Source organism: Penicillium canescens (assembly GCF_028828765.1).
Source record: "Penicillium canescens strain IBT 15451 chromosome Unknown utg000010l_segment0_segment0, whole genome shotgun sequence".
NCBI classification, from domain to species: Eukaryota; Fungi; Ascomycota; class Eurotiomycetes; order Eurotiales; family Aspergillaceae; genus Penicillium; species Penicillium canescens.
The window spans coordinates 371,599-389,845 of NW_026703972.1; the positions used below are offsets into that span (position 1 = coordinate 371,599).

Sequence of the window (18,247 nt, forward strand, 5' to 3'; positions counted from 1 at the left end):
GTGACGGGAGTGCGGCGAGGCCCGCGGATAGTTTCGTAATAGTGTCACGCGAAATAGGTTTTCTGACCCGTACTTTTGTGATGGGGTTGAGTCTTCTCGCACCGTCTATGAGACGTCGAAAATGCTTGTTATCGAAGAGTTTATCGTCAAGGAAATTATCGATATGGTAGGCTCGGAGAGCGGCTAGGTCGGCGAGTGCGGTGTCAGGCTTGACGGCCTTTTGGCTGGCGTTACCAAGGAGTCGTGAGCTTAGCCATGAGGTTAATGAATGTCTTGACACTGGCCATGCGGAGAAATTTTGTAGCGCGCAGTGCTTTTCGTAGCTGCGCTGAACGGAGAGGTAAACGGAACGGGTGTTGGCGCTGAGTCCGTTCCAGAGCAGTTTTAGGTGGCCGGCATTGAGCTGAGGAGCTCGTGAAGAGAACCACGCGGGCGGTTCAATACCGAGAGGTCCTGCCAATGGGGACAAATGTTAGCAATGTCTTCAAGATTGTTACGTGAGAGCGCGTCTGCTAATGTATTTTCCCCGGAGGGGAGCCAGTGTGGCACGATGTGGATGTCTCTCGCCGCCGCTAGGATAAGCAGGCTCTTCAGAGGTGCGTTAGGCGGACCATGAAGAAAGCCTTTCTTGAGTCCCGTGTGCGCTGTGGAGCTATCCGTGTGGATAACGAGAGTATGATGGAGCCAATGGTGGCTGAAGAGTAGGAAGCCTTGTAGAATAGCGTCTACTTCGTTGGTATTGATGTGCGCATGTGCGTCTTCAGCAAGGGCCAATGTGGCAGCATTGCTTGGATGAAGCTGGTGACAATGGGCCAGCCAGCAGTCTAATGTAGACTGGGATGAGAAGAAGAAGAGCCCCTGGCCTATACTAGAGGCATCTGTGTAGAGATGCGTGATGGGGCGGCGGCAGGGGTCAATTAGGAGTACGCCGTTGAAGAGAGACAAGGAGTCCCTCCACCATTCCAAATCGTCACGTACCTCGTAAGGGATACGGCGGCGCGCACTACTCCCATGTGGGAAAGCGGCTTGGAAGGTGTATAGAGACTGTAATCTTATTCTTCCAAGTCGGACAACTCTTGAACAAAAGGCTAATAAGCCTGTGAGGCGCTCTGCTTGCTTGACGGAGAGACTCGCTACGTTCAGGGCAGCTGCGGCGTCCAATGTGGCGCGGCACAACTTTTCTGGCGGCAGACGAGCTTCCATTGCAATAGAGTCGATCTGGATACCTAGGACTGTAACACAGGTCCCTTGCTGGTCCTTTTTTGTATTGCGAGGAATACGTAGATAGTCGGTGACTCTGTTATAAACCTCATCAAAAAGACCCGTGGGGTCGGACACTGAGGGAGACTGAGTAATTGTGATGAAGTCATCTAGGTAATGATTGATATGGAATGCAGGGAGGAGGCATTGGAGTATCCAATGGAGTGCCTCGGCGAAGAGGTTGAAGAGAAACGGGGCCGTTGCGAGGCCAAAGGGGAGGCAGCATTCGACATAAGTGGAATCGGTCCACTGGAAGGCAAGGAGGTGCTGGTTATCCTCGGCAACGGGGACTATTCGGAAGGCGTCCTTGATATCCCTCTTGATTATTGTGCAACCTGGGCCAGCTTGTATGACCTGCTCGTAAATGTCGTCGATTGTCATGTATTCGATAGCTGACCAGGAGTCCGGTATGCCCTGGTTAAGGCCCTGTCCAGGGGGCCAGGATAGATCATGGATGCGGCGCCATCCCCCGTCGTGCTTAGGGACGAACCCAAGCGGTGAAACGAAGGAGGGCCTAGAGGCTAGTCTAACACGACCGAGGCTGAGATCCTCTGCTAGTTTGGCCGTGATCATGCCGGGTTCATGTATGTGATGGTTGGAGGAATAGCGAAACTGCTTCTTGCCCCTATAGCCGACCTGAACACCGTAGGTCAGAATGCCAGCGATAGTGGACCCGAGATCGCCCGGGTAGTAGCGTAGAAGATTGCTCCAGCCTTTCGCATGCAGTGGCGACGGAGAGGACTGTAGCCTTGGGAGCTCTGGGTTGAAAACAGGGTATTGAACAGCAGTGTTTGGTCTGGGTGGTTGCCCCTGTGTTTTGAGGCTTAGGGATAGGGGATTGAGAACAACGTTGTCGGTGTCACTAGTGCAGTTCTCAAGGGCTGTCACTTGCTATTTCTTCTTGCGGCAGGAGGAGGCGCCACGCTCGCTTAGCCCACATGCCGTGCACTCATGACGTCTCTTACAGCCTTCCCAGGAGCACCCTGTCGTATTGAACTTATCGCAAACTCCTGTCTCATTATTCGAAGATCTGGTATTCCTAGCTTGACGAGGCCGGGTTGGAGGGTTTGTTGGTGACTTCGCAGACAGGGTGAGATTGTGGCGGAGGTATTTCTCGCGAAATGGGCCTGTGACCAGGTAGTTGTCCGTCGATAACTCTCCTTTATCCATCATGTATTGGTGGAAATTAAGGGCAAGTGGGAGGACTGCTTCCGACCACTGATAAGTCTGAGCGAAGTCCAGGATCTGCCTCATAAACATGAGTAGATTGGGAACTGCTTTAGGATGTTTTTCGCCGAAGAGATATCCTACAACGGCCAGATAGGCAAGAAAGCAGGTCGTCCATATTTGAGGGTTGGGGCCCCAGTCCTTAAGCGACGCTGCTGCCTTCTTGAAGCCTACTGTGCCTCCCAACTCTGTCATCTCGAAGACTCTGTCCTCCTGATCTAGCTCGGTGACTGACTTCTCTTTGGAGCGTATGAGTTCAGTCGCCTTCAACTTCTTCTCAAAGACGCGAGTAAGAAGGGCGGCGGAGACACCCGGAAATATGTCGATGAGTGGTTTGACTTCGGGGAGTGGCTCACGGTTTTCTTCGAGATTATCGTCATCTTGCAGGTCCACACGAGGCCTTCTGTGGCGGAGATCGGTCTCCGCTACATCCAATTCAAGGCGCCTAGCCCGGTCTCTCTGTATCTGTCCTAGCCAGCTGGCACGGTCTGCCGCACCCATGGTTTCCCAAATGTGGGCCGGCGGCCAAGCGGAGTCGAGCGGGGCAGGAGTGGCACTGCTAGACTGGCTGAACGTCATGGTGGAGAGCGATATAGTCAAGGCCTATCGGTGCTGGAGAAGGACGTGAAACAAAATCAAGACTTGACTGCGTGAGAGATGACGAGCTACCCGCAGAGGCAAGCAACTGAACTCGTGAGGCAGTTGTAGGAGGAAGAGGCCCTCAGAAATGTCGGTGTAGACATCACGTGAGGCTATGGGCATTGTGAGGCAACCCCAATAAAACTTCTCCCTTTATGAATGCAGAACCGGATTATCGCGATGGCATAATTTAACCAAATCTCTGGACCGCTACCACTTATACCCATCGCGAATCAACATCAGCATTCTTAAAGTATCCCCTTTCAAAGAATATCTCCGGATGCCTAGCACATCCCTCGCTGTACTAAAGACTCTCTCAACAGCAACTTCAGAAGCAGGAATCGCTAGATAGTCCCTGGCTGCTGCTGCCATCCGCGGATACTCGCCCTTGTGCATCTTCCACCAATTACAGAGCCAGTTCTGGCCGGTTGTATCTGCGACGCTGATCGGAGGGGTGTCGAAGTACTTATCAATATCTGAGAGCGGTGGATCTCGCGCCTGCAACTTCTTCTGCATTCTAGACTCCACATCACTATGCTGTAGGGAAGACGATTTTGATGCAGCGGCATTATGCTCCGGGTTAGTAGCCGCGTATACCTGATGTAGATTGGTGCGGATCGTTTCCAGAACCATTGTCCCTGCATTGCCATCTTGAAGTTCCCGTAAGACCATTTCACCTTTGACTCGGGGATCCAAGACGAGGGCAGTGTAGTAGGTATCGCAGTCATCCATAATGGAATAGTACTTTTCGTATTTCTTCATCCCTTCTTTCACTGCAGCTATGATATCTCGATCCAGTTTTGCGAATTCACCATTGCCCTCCGTCACGTCATCAAGCAGTTCGTGTAGCTCATAGTAAATCGGGACTGCGAGGCTGATTTGTGGATTGCGTTTCGAAATGAACAAAGTAAGCTCATTGAATTTGTGGAGTACTGTGTGAATCTGTTCCAGCCGTGACCAATCCTGGAGAGTGAACGGCGGGAGTTCCTCCTGAAGGTTTAGGAACTTGTTGACTTGTTGCCTTGACTTCAAACCATCATCCACCATGCGAAATGTCGAGTTCCATCGTGTCGTAACATCGTACGCTACGAATTTTTCTGGAAGATTGTTGAGTCTGCAAATCTCCTTCCATTTCTGTCGGCGCTGAGGACTTCGGTTAATCCAAAGAGCGAGGACCCGTAATCTCCCTATTGCTGAGTGATCGGTGATCGAGTTACCAGTCTGTAAACAGTCACAGGCAACTTGCGCTTGTTCCATCGTCCCCGACCCCACGTTACGGAGGATATCTTTCACAATCAGATTGAGGACATGAGCCAGGCAGCGGATGTAGCTGTCAAGACCTCGATAGAGTGGTGCTGGCATGGCGTCTTCCCCCTAGGTCGGTCGGAAAGGGAGAAGTACAACTCCGATGCCATGGCCTCATTGTTACTGGCGTTGTCGCCTGTAATGGAAATGAGCTTGTCCTCGAGACTCAACTCAGTAAGCATATTTTCCACTGCAATTGCCAGATTTTCTCCACTATGAATGCCCTGGAGTTCGGTGAACTCGAGTAATTTCTCGCGGGACTCAAATTCGTCAGTCAGCCAATGACCTATTATCCCTAAAATAGGAAGATTATTCTGGCTTGTCCAGATATCCAGTGATAAGGCAATGGTTTTGCAAGTCAAAGTCAGCTCATTCTTCAGGTTGGGGCGCTGTATGGCGAACTCTTGCATGATTCGATCCCGCAAGGTGTGGCGAGAAGTGAATGGAGGCTCAATCCCAGGAATGTCTCGGAACATTTGCTGAAACTCTGGAGACTCGACAGTGGTGAAGGCTTTCATATCAGTCACGATCCAGCGAATGGCATTCCTTTCCAAGACCTCTTGATGGGTGAGACTCTGTTTACCACCCATAAAACTCCGAATGTCTGGTCCCTTCTTCGCTGGCTGTATACTGGAGGTCGGGCAGTAAATGCCATGCTTTGCCAAGTGGGTTTTCATGTTGCTGGTTGTGTTTTGCCTTTGAGAATCTGACGTATGCCAGTCACAGCGTGTTCCCGTTTTTTCATCTACATGCATACAGCGAATCTCTCGGTCGACCAGCCGCCTCTTGTTGGTCCTCTTGATAACCCATGGACAATCAATGGCTGTAGTCTCGAAGTACCCCCAGATCCACTCTGTAGCCAGCGCTGGCCGTTTACACCAACGAGAGGATACGTGGCTTGTGATTGAAGTACCAGCATCTGTTGAGCTCTCTTGGGATACTAGCACTTGCGACACAGACTCGGAAGGTAGGAGTTCGCAATCTGGTATGTTGGCGAGGATCACCGCGTCTTTTTGACAGGTTGGGAGAGTATGTGTGGCATTGCTCGGTGGCTCGCTTGACTCGCTTGATTGGTCGGTTTGATCCTCGGGCAAAGACTCTCCATCGCTCTCGTCATTCAGAACTCGGTAGTTGAGGCGTTTCTGCCGGGTACGCATTTTGTGTTGGATACACCGGGCCACTGGTGCAGTGTGAATGAATACAAATTGCTGATCACAGCTCACTTTTGATACGGACCCAGTAGCTCAGTAGAACCAGGGTTGGAGAGTCATATGTGGAGTTGATTAGTTTCTGGAAGAGCTTCACTGCCAACGAAGAAGAGGTAGGGGCACGCGTCCCAGTCTCTCAGACGCGTCGCGTCTAAATAGAGTTGAACCATAAAATGGGATTGCCCTAATTAACGAGTATCTAAGCTTACATTCTCTTTGTAGTAAAGTCTTCTATTTCTAGGACCAGGAGCTATTCTCTTATTGTCCAATTACCGGTGACGATATATCGCCGACGATAATATCATTTGCCGATATCGTATCGACAGTTTCTGAAACTGTCGATGTCGATTGCCGATACGATATCGGCAGACTTCGAAGTTGACGGTGCCGATATCGTATCGTTAACAGCTCTACCCCTAGGTGATTCCGAAAATGTCTGAGCTCGAAACTGTAGTGGTAGATAAAAGGTCTGTTTTCATGATACCTAACGGCGGTGACCAAAGAAACAGAGGATTCATCTCAGTGGAGCCGTGGCGCGTGAAGGCGGGGATTGTTGGCAGAAAAGCCACAGGCAAGAGACTGACAAACTCTCGTGCTTGTTAACTTACTCTGGGAACCAATATGTTGGCCCTGGGAACCTCAAAAGGATTTCTAGGAGCTGTTTATCCCCTAGGAACCTCAATTAGCTCCTAGGGCTATTCTAGTTTCTAAGGAAATGGGATCTAGCCCTGGGATCTACACTTTACGTTCCTGACTGAATACGAAACTGGCTTTGGATATAACGTTACATTGGCTAGATCTGGGAGCTGTGGAGCTCCTGGGAGCTTACTTTAGGGTCCTGGAGTCACTATCTTGCCTTCCGAGATCGCGGAAACCCTCACAAGACACCTTCACCAAAGCTGCGCACAATTCTGCGTCATTCGGTCAATCCTAGAAGGCCAAATTATAGCCCCAGGAATCAAAAAAATCGTCAACAGGAACGCGGCTTTGATTCCCCGAGGTGGGGATACCAGACCCCAGAAGCTATGTCAGGGATATAGATGAAGCATGCGGAACGGATGGAGATATGATCCGCACGGGATCCACATGGTGTACATGGGTTCCCCTGAACGTGAGGAAGCTACCTTTCTTTTGCTTCCTCGCGCTACGTCTTGTATCTAGAGTCAACTATAGTTGTTCTTAATATTGATTGTTAATATTGAAACACTATCCACCTCTATGTATACGTGAGACCCTCACACTCCTAGAAATGATTTGAGGTCCCCTGGGTCAACATTTTGATTCCCAGAGTCAAGTTAACAAGTACAAGAGTTTGTGTTGCGATATGAGGCTGGTGCAGATCAGGAACCAAGCCCTACCCAGACTAGTGGGATATGGTTTATAATCCAACTCTCCCCCGTAAACCATAGAGGCTTGTCTGGGGGCGCGTATGAAGCTCTGTTGCCTGGTTGTGCAACCAATCATAGGCCGCCTTCTGGTGGCTCTGGATGCTCAAGAACGCAAACTGTGAGGATAGAACCGGCGCGCTCAAAAGTCGTGCAATCCGGGCTCATAACCAGTTGATTTCCAGCTAGACTAAAATACGAATCCGTACCCAGACTAATAGGATATGGTTTATAATCCAACTAGAAGCGAGAGGTCAGGGTAAATGATATCATCCATGCATCCATCCGACTGTACGATGAAAAGGCGACTGACCCACCAATAACTCCTACTATCTATCCCCATTGCTAGTAACAGACCAGGATCTGGAGCAGGTTGATAAAGATACACCGGAACAACATACACGAAGTTGTACGTCAAAAGCGGAACTTCCACCGGACCAGAACGTTTGCAATTAAAATATGTCCTCAATTTGATGTGCGAGCGACTAAAATGGGTCATTCCTCAAGTTCTAGCTGAGGGTAGAGAATTTCGTCTTTCCGTCTCATTTCTGCTAGCCACGGCCTAGACCTCATGTGGACTAAAAATAGAGGCAGTTCGATCTCTCCCCCCAACATCTCCTTGGAGTTTACATACACGCCGGAGTAATGAAGAATATATGCAATTTGGTAGAAAGCTAGATTTATGTTTCTTGAACAGACTCAATAATAGCAGTAACACGCATTACTGTCATGAAATCCCTAGAACAAAGACACAGAAACACAGAGAGTTATGTACACAAATATGCATATGCACACAAGGTAAATGAACAACCCCGACGACAAATAACGCTGGACGCTTTAGTGGGACAGAGTGAAATTTTGACTCATCAGGTATGACCAGCCGTGAAGGTTGAAGCCGTGTGTGGAAAGCCATCTCTGGCAAACAAAACGGCTGGTTTCTCTGTCAAACCATCTGGTACTTCTGGTGGGTTGGCATACATATAGGTGATAGCGCGGAGCCTCGGGTAGCAAGAATCGATCTCCTATTTCTTGGTTTATTTGAAGCTGATCTGTAGGACTGAGACTTTATCAAACTCTCCTTGGTAAGACCTAGCTCTGGGCAACCGGGAAATTCGACGAAATCTATAAAGAAAATAAAACCATACTAATCTATATGCCCCCACACTTCTCTTACCTTTTATGACCTCTCGATAGCGGCTATTTTACGGTGTTACAACGTTCGTACGGTCGGCTTATTGAATTCAAAATGCGGAACGGGATAAATCATACTAACAACCTTGATTTCCTGGAAGCATACCCTACTACACGAACTAAAGCTTTTAAATCGGAGAATATTAAAATAAGCTTCGGAGCAGCCGGTTTAGTCCCTTTTTCACCGGAGAGAGTGATTTTAAAGCTTGATATTCGACATCCAAACAACCACATCCCAAAACCGCCCCCAAAAACACCAACCTAGCCGGGGTAGTGAATGAAGCCGGAATTTCACCCTAAAACCCCCTACTATAGAGAAAGAACTACGTCGATAGGCTTTATCAATCAAAGCTTTACTTTGTATAAAATGCGTCACTCGCTTACCGATTACGTTACTAGGGATTTCTGCCGTTGAAATTTAATAAAAACACCACTTGCCAAAGGTGGCCACTATCCGTTTCCGTAGGGCGTCAGTGTCTAACCTCTGAAGAACGGGCGGTCTCGAGATGTGTATTAGAATTGAAATGGCAAAAGGGCGTAAAGAGAATCCCTAGGCCCATTTAGAGATCTATGTACTCAGACTTTCCCATTCAGCCTCCAACGCCACCCGGGAAGCATTACATCGACATGTGCGAAGTCTCCACGACAGGACCAGTGTAAATCTTGCGGGCGCGCACAAAGTAATACAGCGTGGCAAGGACGGTGCAGCCGCCGATACCGACGACGCTATAGTCCATGTCATTCAGCCCGGGGTTCATTTTCGACGGCCAGAAGCTGAAAAGAATGATCATAGTTGTATAGATGACGGCAAAGAGATTCACCAAAGTACCAAAGACACCAGGGCAACGGAATGTTCCCCAGACCAGCTTTGAACCAGGCATATTGATAATGTCGTCCTCGTTGTCGTTGTAGAGGCTAATGTCTCCCCGGACGCGGCGGAAGAGAAGGAGGACAGAAATCGTGAGGTACGACAGGTACAGGCCAGACACGGACATAGACAGGATGTCTCCCAGAGCCACACTGGAGCCAACGTTGATAAGGGCCAGGAGAGTAGAGAGGGCGACGGAAACTATGACAGCATAGATCGGTAAGTGATTGGACGGAGAGACCTAGAGACGATGACGGTGAGTTGAGTGGACGACTTGTGCAGAGAGAATCATTGTTTGTTTGCTTACGTTGCTCCACCACCTCCATCCGGGGACACCCCTGTCTCGGGCAAAGGACCAGAGCTGACGGGACGCGGCGGCCAGCAGTCCCATGATCGCGCAGCAGTAGATGATCAGGACAATCGAAATCATGGCCAAAGTCCCCGGCAGCGAATTAGTTGCTTGGAAGAAGATCGCCATGAACGGGTATCCCGTGGGTGAGTCCAGCGCGGACTTCAGGTCGCCGGCGCAGAAGAGCATCGCAATCAACATGCCGAACCCCAGGCAGCCGTTGATACTGACACTCAGCATGAGAGCCTGAGGGACGACGCGCGCCGCATTTGCGATCTCCTCGGCCATCTAGTTCAAAGATGGTTAGCTACGGCCATCGAACAGCTTCCGAGCAACTCAACACTTACGTGGACAGCGGCATCGCCTCCAGCGAACGCAAAGCCTAGGCACGTCATCCCAACAAACCAGGACAGCCCCTGGGTGGCAAATTCACCACCGTTCTGGAACGACAGGAAAACATCATGGGGCGCCGCGTGGTCAGACATGTACACTAAGGGAATAATGACGCCGAAGAATCCAAGGACGTGCACAACTAGGATGACGGCCTCAAGTCGGGGCAGAAGCTTTCCACCAGCCAAGTTCACCAACATTGCGACCAGCAAAGCCAGCCAAACAATCAACGTTCCCTGCCACGGCAGGGCATCATACTTGGAGTGGGCCAGGACCGCCGTGCCTTGAATCATGGTTCCGGTAATAAAGGCACTCGCGGCAAACCCGCACTGCCAGCCGATCATGGTAAACCAACCTGTGATGTAGCCGAGGAATTTCTCGAATTTGATCGGGGCAAGCATGGCAGCCCAGTGATGTTGGCCACCCGCAGTGGGAGCCCTAGTTGGAGGGTTAGCTCTGCCGGTGTCAATGGAATGAGAAGACCATGAGAAGGTAAGCAAGCTTACATCGACGCTAATTCCGCCAAGACCACAAAAATGCAGACAGTCCCAATCCATGCGAAGATGAAGGCGTACACCGCGCCTCCTGGGCCTCCACTGGGGTTCTGTTAGCGATATGCACCAGAAGAATCGTGGTGGTATTCACCTACTTTGTGACAGGGCTCAGGAAGGTCCTTGACAAGCCGTTAGCAATCCCCCTCTCCAAGTCATGACAAGTTTTTCGTCAGACTCGGACTCACCCAAGCGTACCCTCCCAAGTACCGAGGACAGTACAATTGAAGCCCAAAATCGAGAGAATCCCGAAGTTACGCTGACCAGATAGAAAAGTGAGTGATTTGGACTCCATTGCGTCGTGAACAGTGAACGTTTCCGCGCTTACCTTAAGAACAGGCTTCTTTCCCATGCGCCGGAGCTGCACATTATCGCGGTCCTGAATGGACATGCCGCTCCGGGCTTCGCCCCGACTGATTACGCAGGCCTGGTTTTTCAGCTCATACGCCACCATGATGAATCGTTGAACTTTTGCGGGCAAGGTTGGGATGGACAGAAAAGAGAACCCAAGGGACGAAATGGACGACAGAGGAATGGGACCGATTCAAAAGCACAAAAGGAAAATATTAACATAAGGATTGGAATGTGCGGACGGTGGCACCAGATTGAGGAAGGTGCATTATTACATAGGCTTTTCTCCTAGAACTTTTTTGGTAGCGAGTAATATACCGTACATCAGTCTCCTGTGTATTTCCCAAGTCTACAGAACGCGATGGAACCTAGATGGCAATACGCCGTACCGTACCAGAAATCGCGGATGGGCGTAATTGAACTGAGAGGCTGATATCGAGAATGAGAGTTCATAGGCCGCTGACCGCCATAAAGTTCAAGCTACTGCAAGTGCGAGGCGGGCCGACCATGCGCCGCCAATGATAGGCGCCCCGCCTAAACCGCGGGCCGTGTCGAGATCTACTACTGATTGTAATTGGTTTTACGGGGCATTCTGCCCTCTGAGCCCGTAATATGGAGCTCTGTATCTCTTGATAGTCGCGTCGAAACGAAACGCAGATGTGAACTCCTTTGTATGTTAAATTGTGGGCCCATGTAGTAATATCTGACTTGAGAGTTGATATACAATTGCTGGGAGGAAAGACAACGCCAGCTGAAACACGCGAGTCCCTAGTCCGGCCTTCCGAGCAAGATAAAGTGCAAGACTAAGTAGCACGCAGCACTGAAAAAGGAAACAGTCATCAAGTGCCTCGATTCGGACCGCTAACCCCGTTTTCATGCTATTGTGCAATTTTGAGCTACTGTATTGGAAACTTTCTGTTAGGTATGGCCCCAGGGGTATTTACTCGTAGATTTTGCGATTGATTGTACTTAGAATGTACAGTACTCTTTTAAAGAATCTAGAAGTTGTCATTATCGACTAGATATTGGAGCTCCTGTTACTGTATTAAAGGCTTAGGGCTATGCTTACTTTCGTGAGTCGGTGCCCCGATTACTCTCTACGGGCCAATCAATTACAGTTCCCATTTTAACGTGTCAACGAGGTTCTGAAGGATCCCTATGCTCCATATCGTTGGGTAATGATCGATGTTCCCAGGTGGTAGTAGCACTTGAAGATGTTTGGTTGAGGCATATGCATACTGACTAGTAATGCAATATCCAATTGAGAAATTGTCTGTTAAAAACTGATAATCTACCCCTAGGTCTAGTCATTTGCTTGTCCAGCACTAAGCTTGCACTATCGAACTCTAATATACGAGGCACGAACTTTGAACATGCCCGTGAGGTGATGTACATCCTTGTGTCACGTTGGCGCTAACCTGCGCAAAATGCTGGAGAAGTTTAAAAAATAGAGAAAGAGAGAAAGAGGAGATGAATGCCGTGCCAGGCCCGACGGCCGCATCTCACACAAACGGCCGTCCAAGAAAATAAAAATGCAACCACGAGCACGCAGGTTACAGACGCTCCCTGCAAGCTTGAATTTTATAATCTCCGTGCTGTAGCTCTTTCTGGCTAGTTTTCTACAACTGCTGTCAAGTTCGTTGCTTCCATCCCTCCATCCGTTCCTTGACATCTAGCGTTGATGGGTGGACGATTCAAAGGCGACACCAAAGACCCAGCAGTCAATGTCACAACATGGGTCCTCCTGGTCACGACCATCCTCAGTGTCTCAGCCCGACTTGGGACGAAGTGGCGGTTGTTTCATAAATTGACTGCCGACGATGTCCTGATCGTGACATCCATGGTAGGGTTCGCCCCCGACGATCTATGGGGGGTGATGATCCGTTGTACTAACGAGAGGAACAAAGGCATTCGGCATCGCTCAGAATATTATGGTCAACCTTGCTGTCGGATCCGGCTATGGGAAACCTTTCAAAGATGTCTCCAACGATCAATTTGAGGATGTGATGAAGGTTGGTCGATCGTCCATATTTCTCTTTCCAAGGCTGACTGGCAATGCCATGGACATAGTACCTGTATGCGGCGAGTCTCCTGTACATCGTGAACCTGACTCTGTCCAAACTCTCTCTGGTGGTGTTCATCCGGAGTCTCACTCCGTCCGCCCGAGACAAATTCGTCGCCCATGTGGTCAAAGGCATAATCTATGTCTCGGCGGTGGTTGTGTTCTTTGGCTCTGCTTTCCAATGTGAAGTGCCGCGCACCTGGGATTTCTGGAATGGCCGATGCTTGGATATTGTAAGAGCGATTTTCTGAGTTAAATGATGAATAATCCTAACGAATTCTGATACAATCTAGCTGGCATGGCGCTACTTCCTCTGCGGCTCTATTATTGTCACTGACCTGTTGATCTTCGCGCAGGCGATGGTCCTGATCTCGAGCATTCAAACATCGCTGCAGAGGCGCCTAATCTTCGCGGGTATCTTTTTGCCTCGACTCCTGTGAGTGTCCTGTCCTCGAACTATCGCAGACGTTCCCCAGAAAACTAACCACCGGTGGCCCTCTCTTTAGAGTGGTGGTCGCCACAATCACCGAGCTCACCTACATCAAAAAGGGCACCACTAACCCGACCTATACCCTGTGCGAGGTCACCATCTTCGAAGTGATCATTCAGTGCCTGAGTATTGTGACCGCCTGCTGGGGACAACTCAACCCGTTCCTTTCGTGGATGCGCTCTAACGGATTCAAGATCCAAGGCGCGGGAGACACGACTACTTATAACTATAAGATGAGTTCGCTTCGCCACGACGAGATCCTCTTTACGCAGGACTGGGAAGTGAGCAGCCAATCGAGCCGGACGCAGATTATCTTGGAGGAGACGTGGCCAGGAAATACCGGGGAGCGATCCCCTGATTAACTCAGTGAATCATGAAACCGACTATTTCATCTCTTTTAATTCCTTTTTGATTCTCTTTTCCTTATTTTCCCTTTTCATTCAGATGCAACATGCTAAAGTGATTCCTCCTGACTTCGAATCCCTTTCTTTGTCCTCTTATGTCCTATCTAAAACATGGACTGTCATAGATACGTATCTGTTTTAGCTATGTAAACAAGTCGAGACTCTCAGCATCGAGGTACAGTTACGTTGATGATGCAGTTCGTCTGACCTACTTTTAGCCGAGGTGAGACGCAAGGGGGTCCTGGCGTGGTTAGAAGTCTTGGTTTTTCTATTTTCAAATTCACCTACGAGGTTCAAAGCGGGATCTGGAATAGGCCATCAATATTAGGAATACAAATAAATATGCGGGTAATAAAGGCCGGCAACGTAAATAAGAGGTGATTAGACCTCCGCAAAGCCCATAAATGGGCCCGACCTTTAGGCCCATAGCCCAACCAGCAGTGGGCTGTGGGCCTAACCTCTATAGCCCGCCCCAACCCATAGCCCATGAGTGGGGGCCCATGAGGCCCCCAATATAGCCCATTTCTATGCATAACTACGATCTTGGCGCTCATAAAACCGCTGATTAATGCCTGTTTTTTACGCATGTTCCAGTCTGTAAGCCTTTACAAGGCATACATCGGCCCGACGTTTTACCAGGCCTGATCTAGTATTTCAACTCCCAATCCGGGGGTTCAACTCCCCCAAGAATCAAGATCTCAAGATCCAACGGCGACGACATAGTAATTAAGGTCGTAGATGAAGCCAGCTACAGTAGGCACTATAGTTTACCGGCGTCATCCAAAAAACAATCCAATTTCACCAAGTTTTCGTAGTATTCTAGTACTTAGAGAGTTCCAAAGTGTCAACATGTAGAGATATATATCTCATATAATTAGAAGTAGGTGCATGTTTCTGTTGAACTGTAGATTCAAGGGTCAAATCTATGAATTATAGGTTTATAGAGTTGAAATTTATACCAAAAGATAGCCAATCTCTCAGACTTAACGTCTGTCTTCACAGAAACGTAATATTCTGGGGATTACAGAGATGAGAGAGGTTTGAAGATATCTCATGAGCCATGGGGTGAAATGTTTTGGGCGAACAAATTGTAAAATGGGCGGGGAGATGGGTTATCCATGGACTTTTCTTGGGCTTTGGATGGGCTGAATTCACTGCATATGCATGATCTAGCCAATCAGATGCTAGAATCAAGATATTCCGTTTTAATGTCGACTGCTACGGTGATCTCTGTTTACAATATCTGTTTGCTACGGCGTCGATACGTCGACAGTTCTCTCACTAAGAAGGTATGTCGATTTCTTCCTCCTGAAGCTATTCCCCTGAAGCCCTTCATCCAATTTTGAACCTACTATCAAGTTGTCATCCTGATCATGTCGCAAAGCCAGGAGTTTAGATCCTCCCAGTTGGGCCTGTTCGACACTGAGCCCGACAATTCGTCAATTGCTACGCCTTCTCTTTGCCCAGCTACTCCGTCCACCTCTCGGCAGGTTGATAGCTTCTCGTTCGTTGAGCCGTCTGTTCCTTCGTCTATCGCCCTAGATCCCCTTGAACGCTTCCAACGTGTCGGTCCTGGTAGGAGAGGAGGCCAGTTTTTCCTTTACGACGCGATGAATCACACTGATTGGGTCAACTGGTGGTTGGAGACTGACTATGGATCTAAAAACAAGATCGCTTGGGAGTCACAGCATGGCTCCGCTTCGGAGACCTGGAAACAGTTTGAGCAAGTGGCCCATACGGCGACTGGAAACCCAAAGGTCTTGTGTAAGCGTTGCGATGCAATTCTTGAGCACCCTTATACTACTAAGAAGGATGCCAATGGGAGGGTTGGTCGTCATGGCACGACAACAATTACCCGTCATCTTCAGACCTCAGCCTGCCAAAAGGCTACAAGTGGACGCCGGCAGAGGGCTGAATTGACGAGGTTCCTTCAAACGGTATACTATCATACCTAGCTCTACTAGACCCTACTAACTAGCATCATGATCAGGGTAGTCATAGCCAGACATTCTCGCAAGAAGGTTTTGAGAGTAAAATCTTGGAGTTTATTACTACTAACCGGCTTCCATTCCAAATCGTTGAAAATCCAGCATTTCGTGAGCTCATCGCAGAGGTAAGTCCGTCAGACGCCAGTCCGTAGGCGTCAAATCGCCCAAATCCTCCAAATCCGCCGTCTTTACCAATCAGCCTCTATTTGCCTCGTCACCTAACTAAATCTTAAGTCTTGAATCTAGGCACAATCCGCCCTAAGCCCTCCGATCGTGCCCTCCGCTGATACAATTCGACGTCGCCTGTCTGGCCGTGTTAAAGAACGACAGCATGATACACTCAGAATGCTTCCAGAACATGCAAAGATCTCGATTGCGTTAGACTGTTGGACATCTCCATTTCAGCAGGCATTTATGGCTATTACTGGCTATTTCATCGATGCCGAATGGGTCTACCGTGAGGTGCTACTCGGCTTTAAACCCCTTCATAGTTCGCATACAGGTGCAAACCTAAGTGCTATTCTGATGGAGACGCTTACCGAACATGGCATTAAGGACCGAGTCTTTGGAATAACCACCGATAACGCATCGAATAATGAGACTCTGGTTAAGGCACTACAACAGTCTTTACAACAAGAGCCTTCGGCTTCGGCTACTGGTTTTAACGTCATCCGGGTCCCCTGTCTCGCTCATGTCATCCAATTAAGTCTGAACCAACTACTTCACCGACTTAAAGCACGCCCAAAGAATGAACAAGCCGAGACTGTCTGGACAGAGGAACAACAGATTAGCCTTGCTAAGGCGAATGCGGAGGCCAGGTCTAAGAAACGGGACATTGCGCATACCTTAAAGAGGATACGATGCATTAGCGCAAGGCTGTGTAACTTTCTCACGCAACGACTATGCTGGTTGGCATGGAGCGGCGTACGGCTGGTGCTCCTGATTTGTTCGCACTGCGAGGCAGTGGGCCAATGTGGCAGGGCCTTGCAGCCTCACGCACCTCGAGCCACCAATCGTACACGACACTGATGGCCTGTCCCCTTCTTAGCTTGAGGTATTTCTGCGAACCTGCATAAATCGAAGGAGCAGCAAACTTCTCTACTCTTGTCTGGTCAAGTAAGGGAGGCACACGGGAAAGATCATGTAAGACCGCAGCAAGTGTGATGTCTTGCTTTTAACTAGCATTAGCGCTTCACAGTATTGTGAGGAACTTCAGACCATCAATTTTTTGAGGCACGTCGTGAAGTCGACGTAACTGGTGAGTTAGCGACAACGGCTTTCTTCCCTACTAGTGGTGAGGATCTTGTCAAGCCAGCATTTGAGCAGGAGGTTGGTCTAATTTTCCCCCTCCTCTTTCCTCACTCTTTTGTATGTACTCACTTTCTTCCCTACTTCCTTCCACACTCCGTTTCGCGCATACTTGCCCAGAAGTGCTCGTATGCAACTTCACGCGATGATTCAAGAAAGATCTGACAGCTGCATCGCATGTGGTTGGGCATCTGGAAACCAAACGTAATGTGTTTGGGTGACCATCCAGTCTTCGAAAAGTCGATGATTTACCGCCCTTCTTTTGAAAGGTGATAGATAGGCTACATAGTTGTTGTATGGACTTTTCACAGGTGGAAACCCAATTAAGGATCTCAGATGAGTTCTCATTAGGACGAAAATTTTCTGCCTGAATTAGTTGGCTCCCACTGGATGGTGGGGGCCGGATCGGTCGCATTTGGTGCCACGCCTGACTTCCTCGTTACCCCTCGCTTTGATACCCAACATCGTGCCTTCTCTATCTCTAATATCGAACCAGATACCCGTTTTCTTCTATGGAACGCTTATTCTATACTTCCGAACTTATCAACGATTCTCTAAGGTGCCGCCGGGGACTTTCTTAAGTCGTCGCAGCCAACAAATTTTGCTTCTCAAGTTTTTCACTGTCGACAGTCAAACGACAGTCAGCTTTCAGTCAAAAAAGGGCGCATTCATTTCAAGTCATGGCGGTCAGAATTCCTTCTCTTAAGTTCACATTGCCGATAACTAACACACCGCTTCGTATTTAGAGAGGAGACGACGCACTCGCTGGTCGAGAAGAAGCCGTTTCAGGTCATCTGTTCCCGCCGGTCGACCATGACAGATATATTTTTTTCAAGGGCTACTACCTTTCCATCTACAACCAGCAGACGGATGACTACAAAGCACATATTAACAACGAGACACCGACGACTGAATTCTGCGAGTATCTGGTGCCCGGAGGCTACACAACCTTCATCAGAGGTGGAACCGTTTATTTCAAATGCTGAGATGAGTGTGCAAGCTCTAACTCAAATTCATCGATGATGTTGTACGATTCCGCATTTCCGCACCAGATGGTCAAAGAGACATCCTGTGTGTTATCCAATGGAAACAGTGTGCTTAGACAACCTGTTGTCTTCATACCCTGGCTCCTTTCCCACTTCCAGAGCCGGCTTCCTCTGACAGCGGTCTGAAATGGCTCTGGCAGTCTGTCTATGCAGACATAGTCGGGATTTGTGTACATATGCTTCATTTCTATATTATATTATTAGCTATGCGACAAATGCTTATAA

At 49.0% G+C, this 18,247-nt stretch overlaps 1 protein-coding gene across 1 annotated transcript; it reads left to right on the plus strand.

Annotated features, from left to right (window-relative positions):
* Window positions 1–17,656: 17,656 nt before the first annotated feature.
* On the plus strand, window positions 17,657–17,962 carry N7446_012162 (uncharacterized protein; the record flags this gene model as incomplete). The annotated part of the gene is made up of 2 exons (XM_058520904.1): window positions 17,657–17,662; window positions 17,723–17,962. 2 exons carry the CDS (start codon window positions 17,657–17,659, stop codon window positions 17,960–17,962), a joined length of 246 nt encoding a protein of 81 aa, XP_058366270.1.
* Window positions 17,963–18,247: the final 285 nt, after the last annotated feature.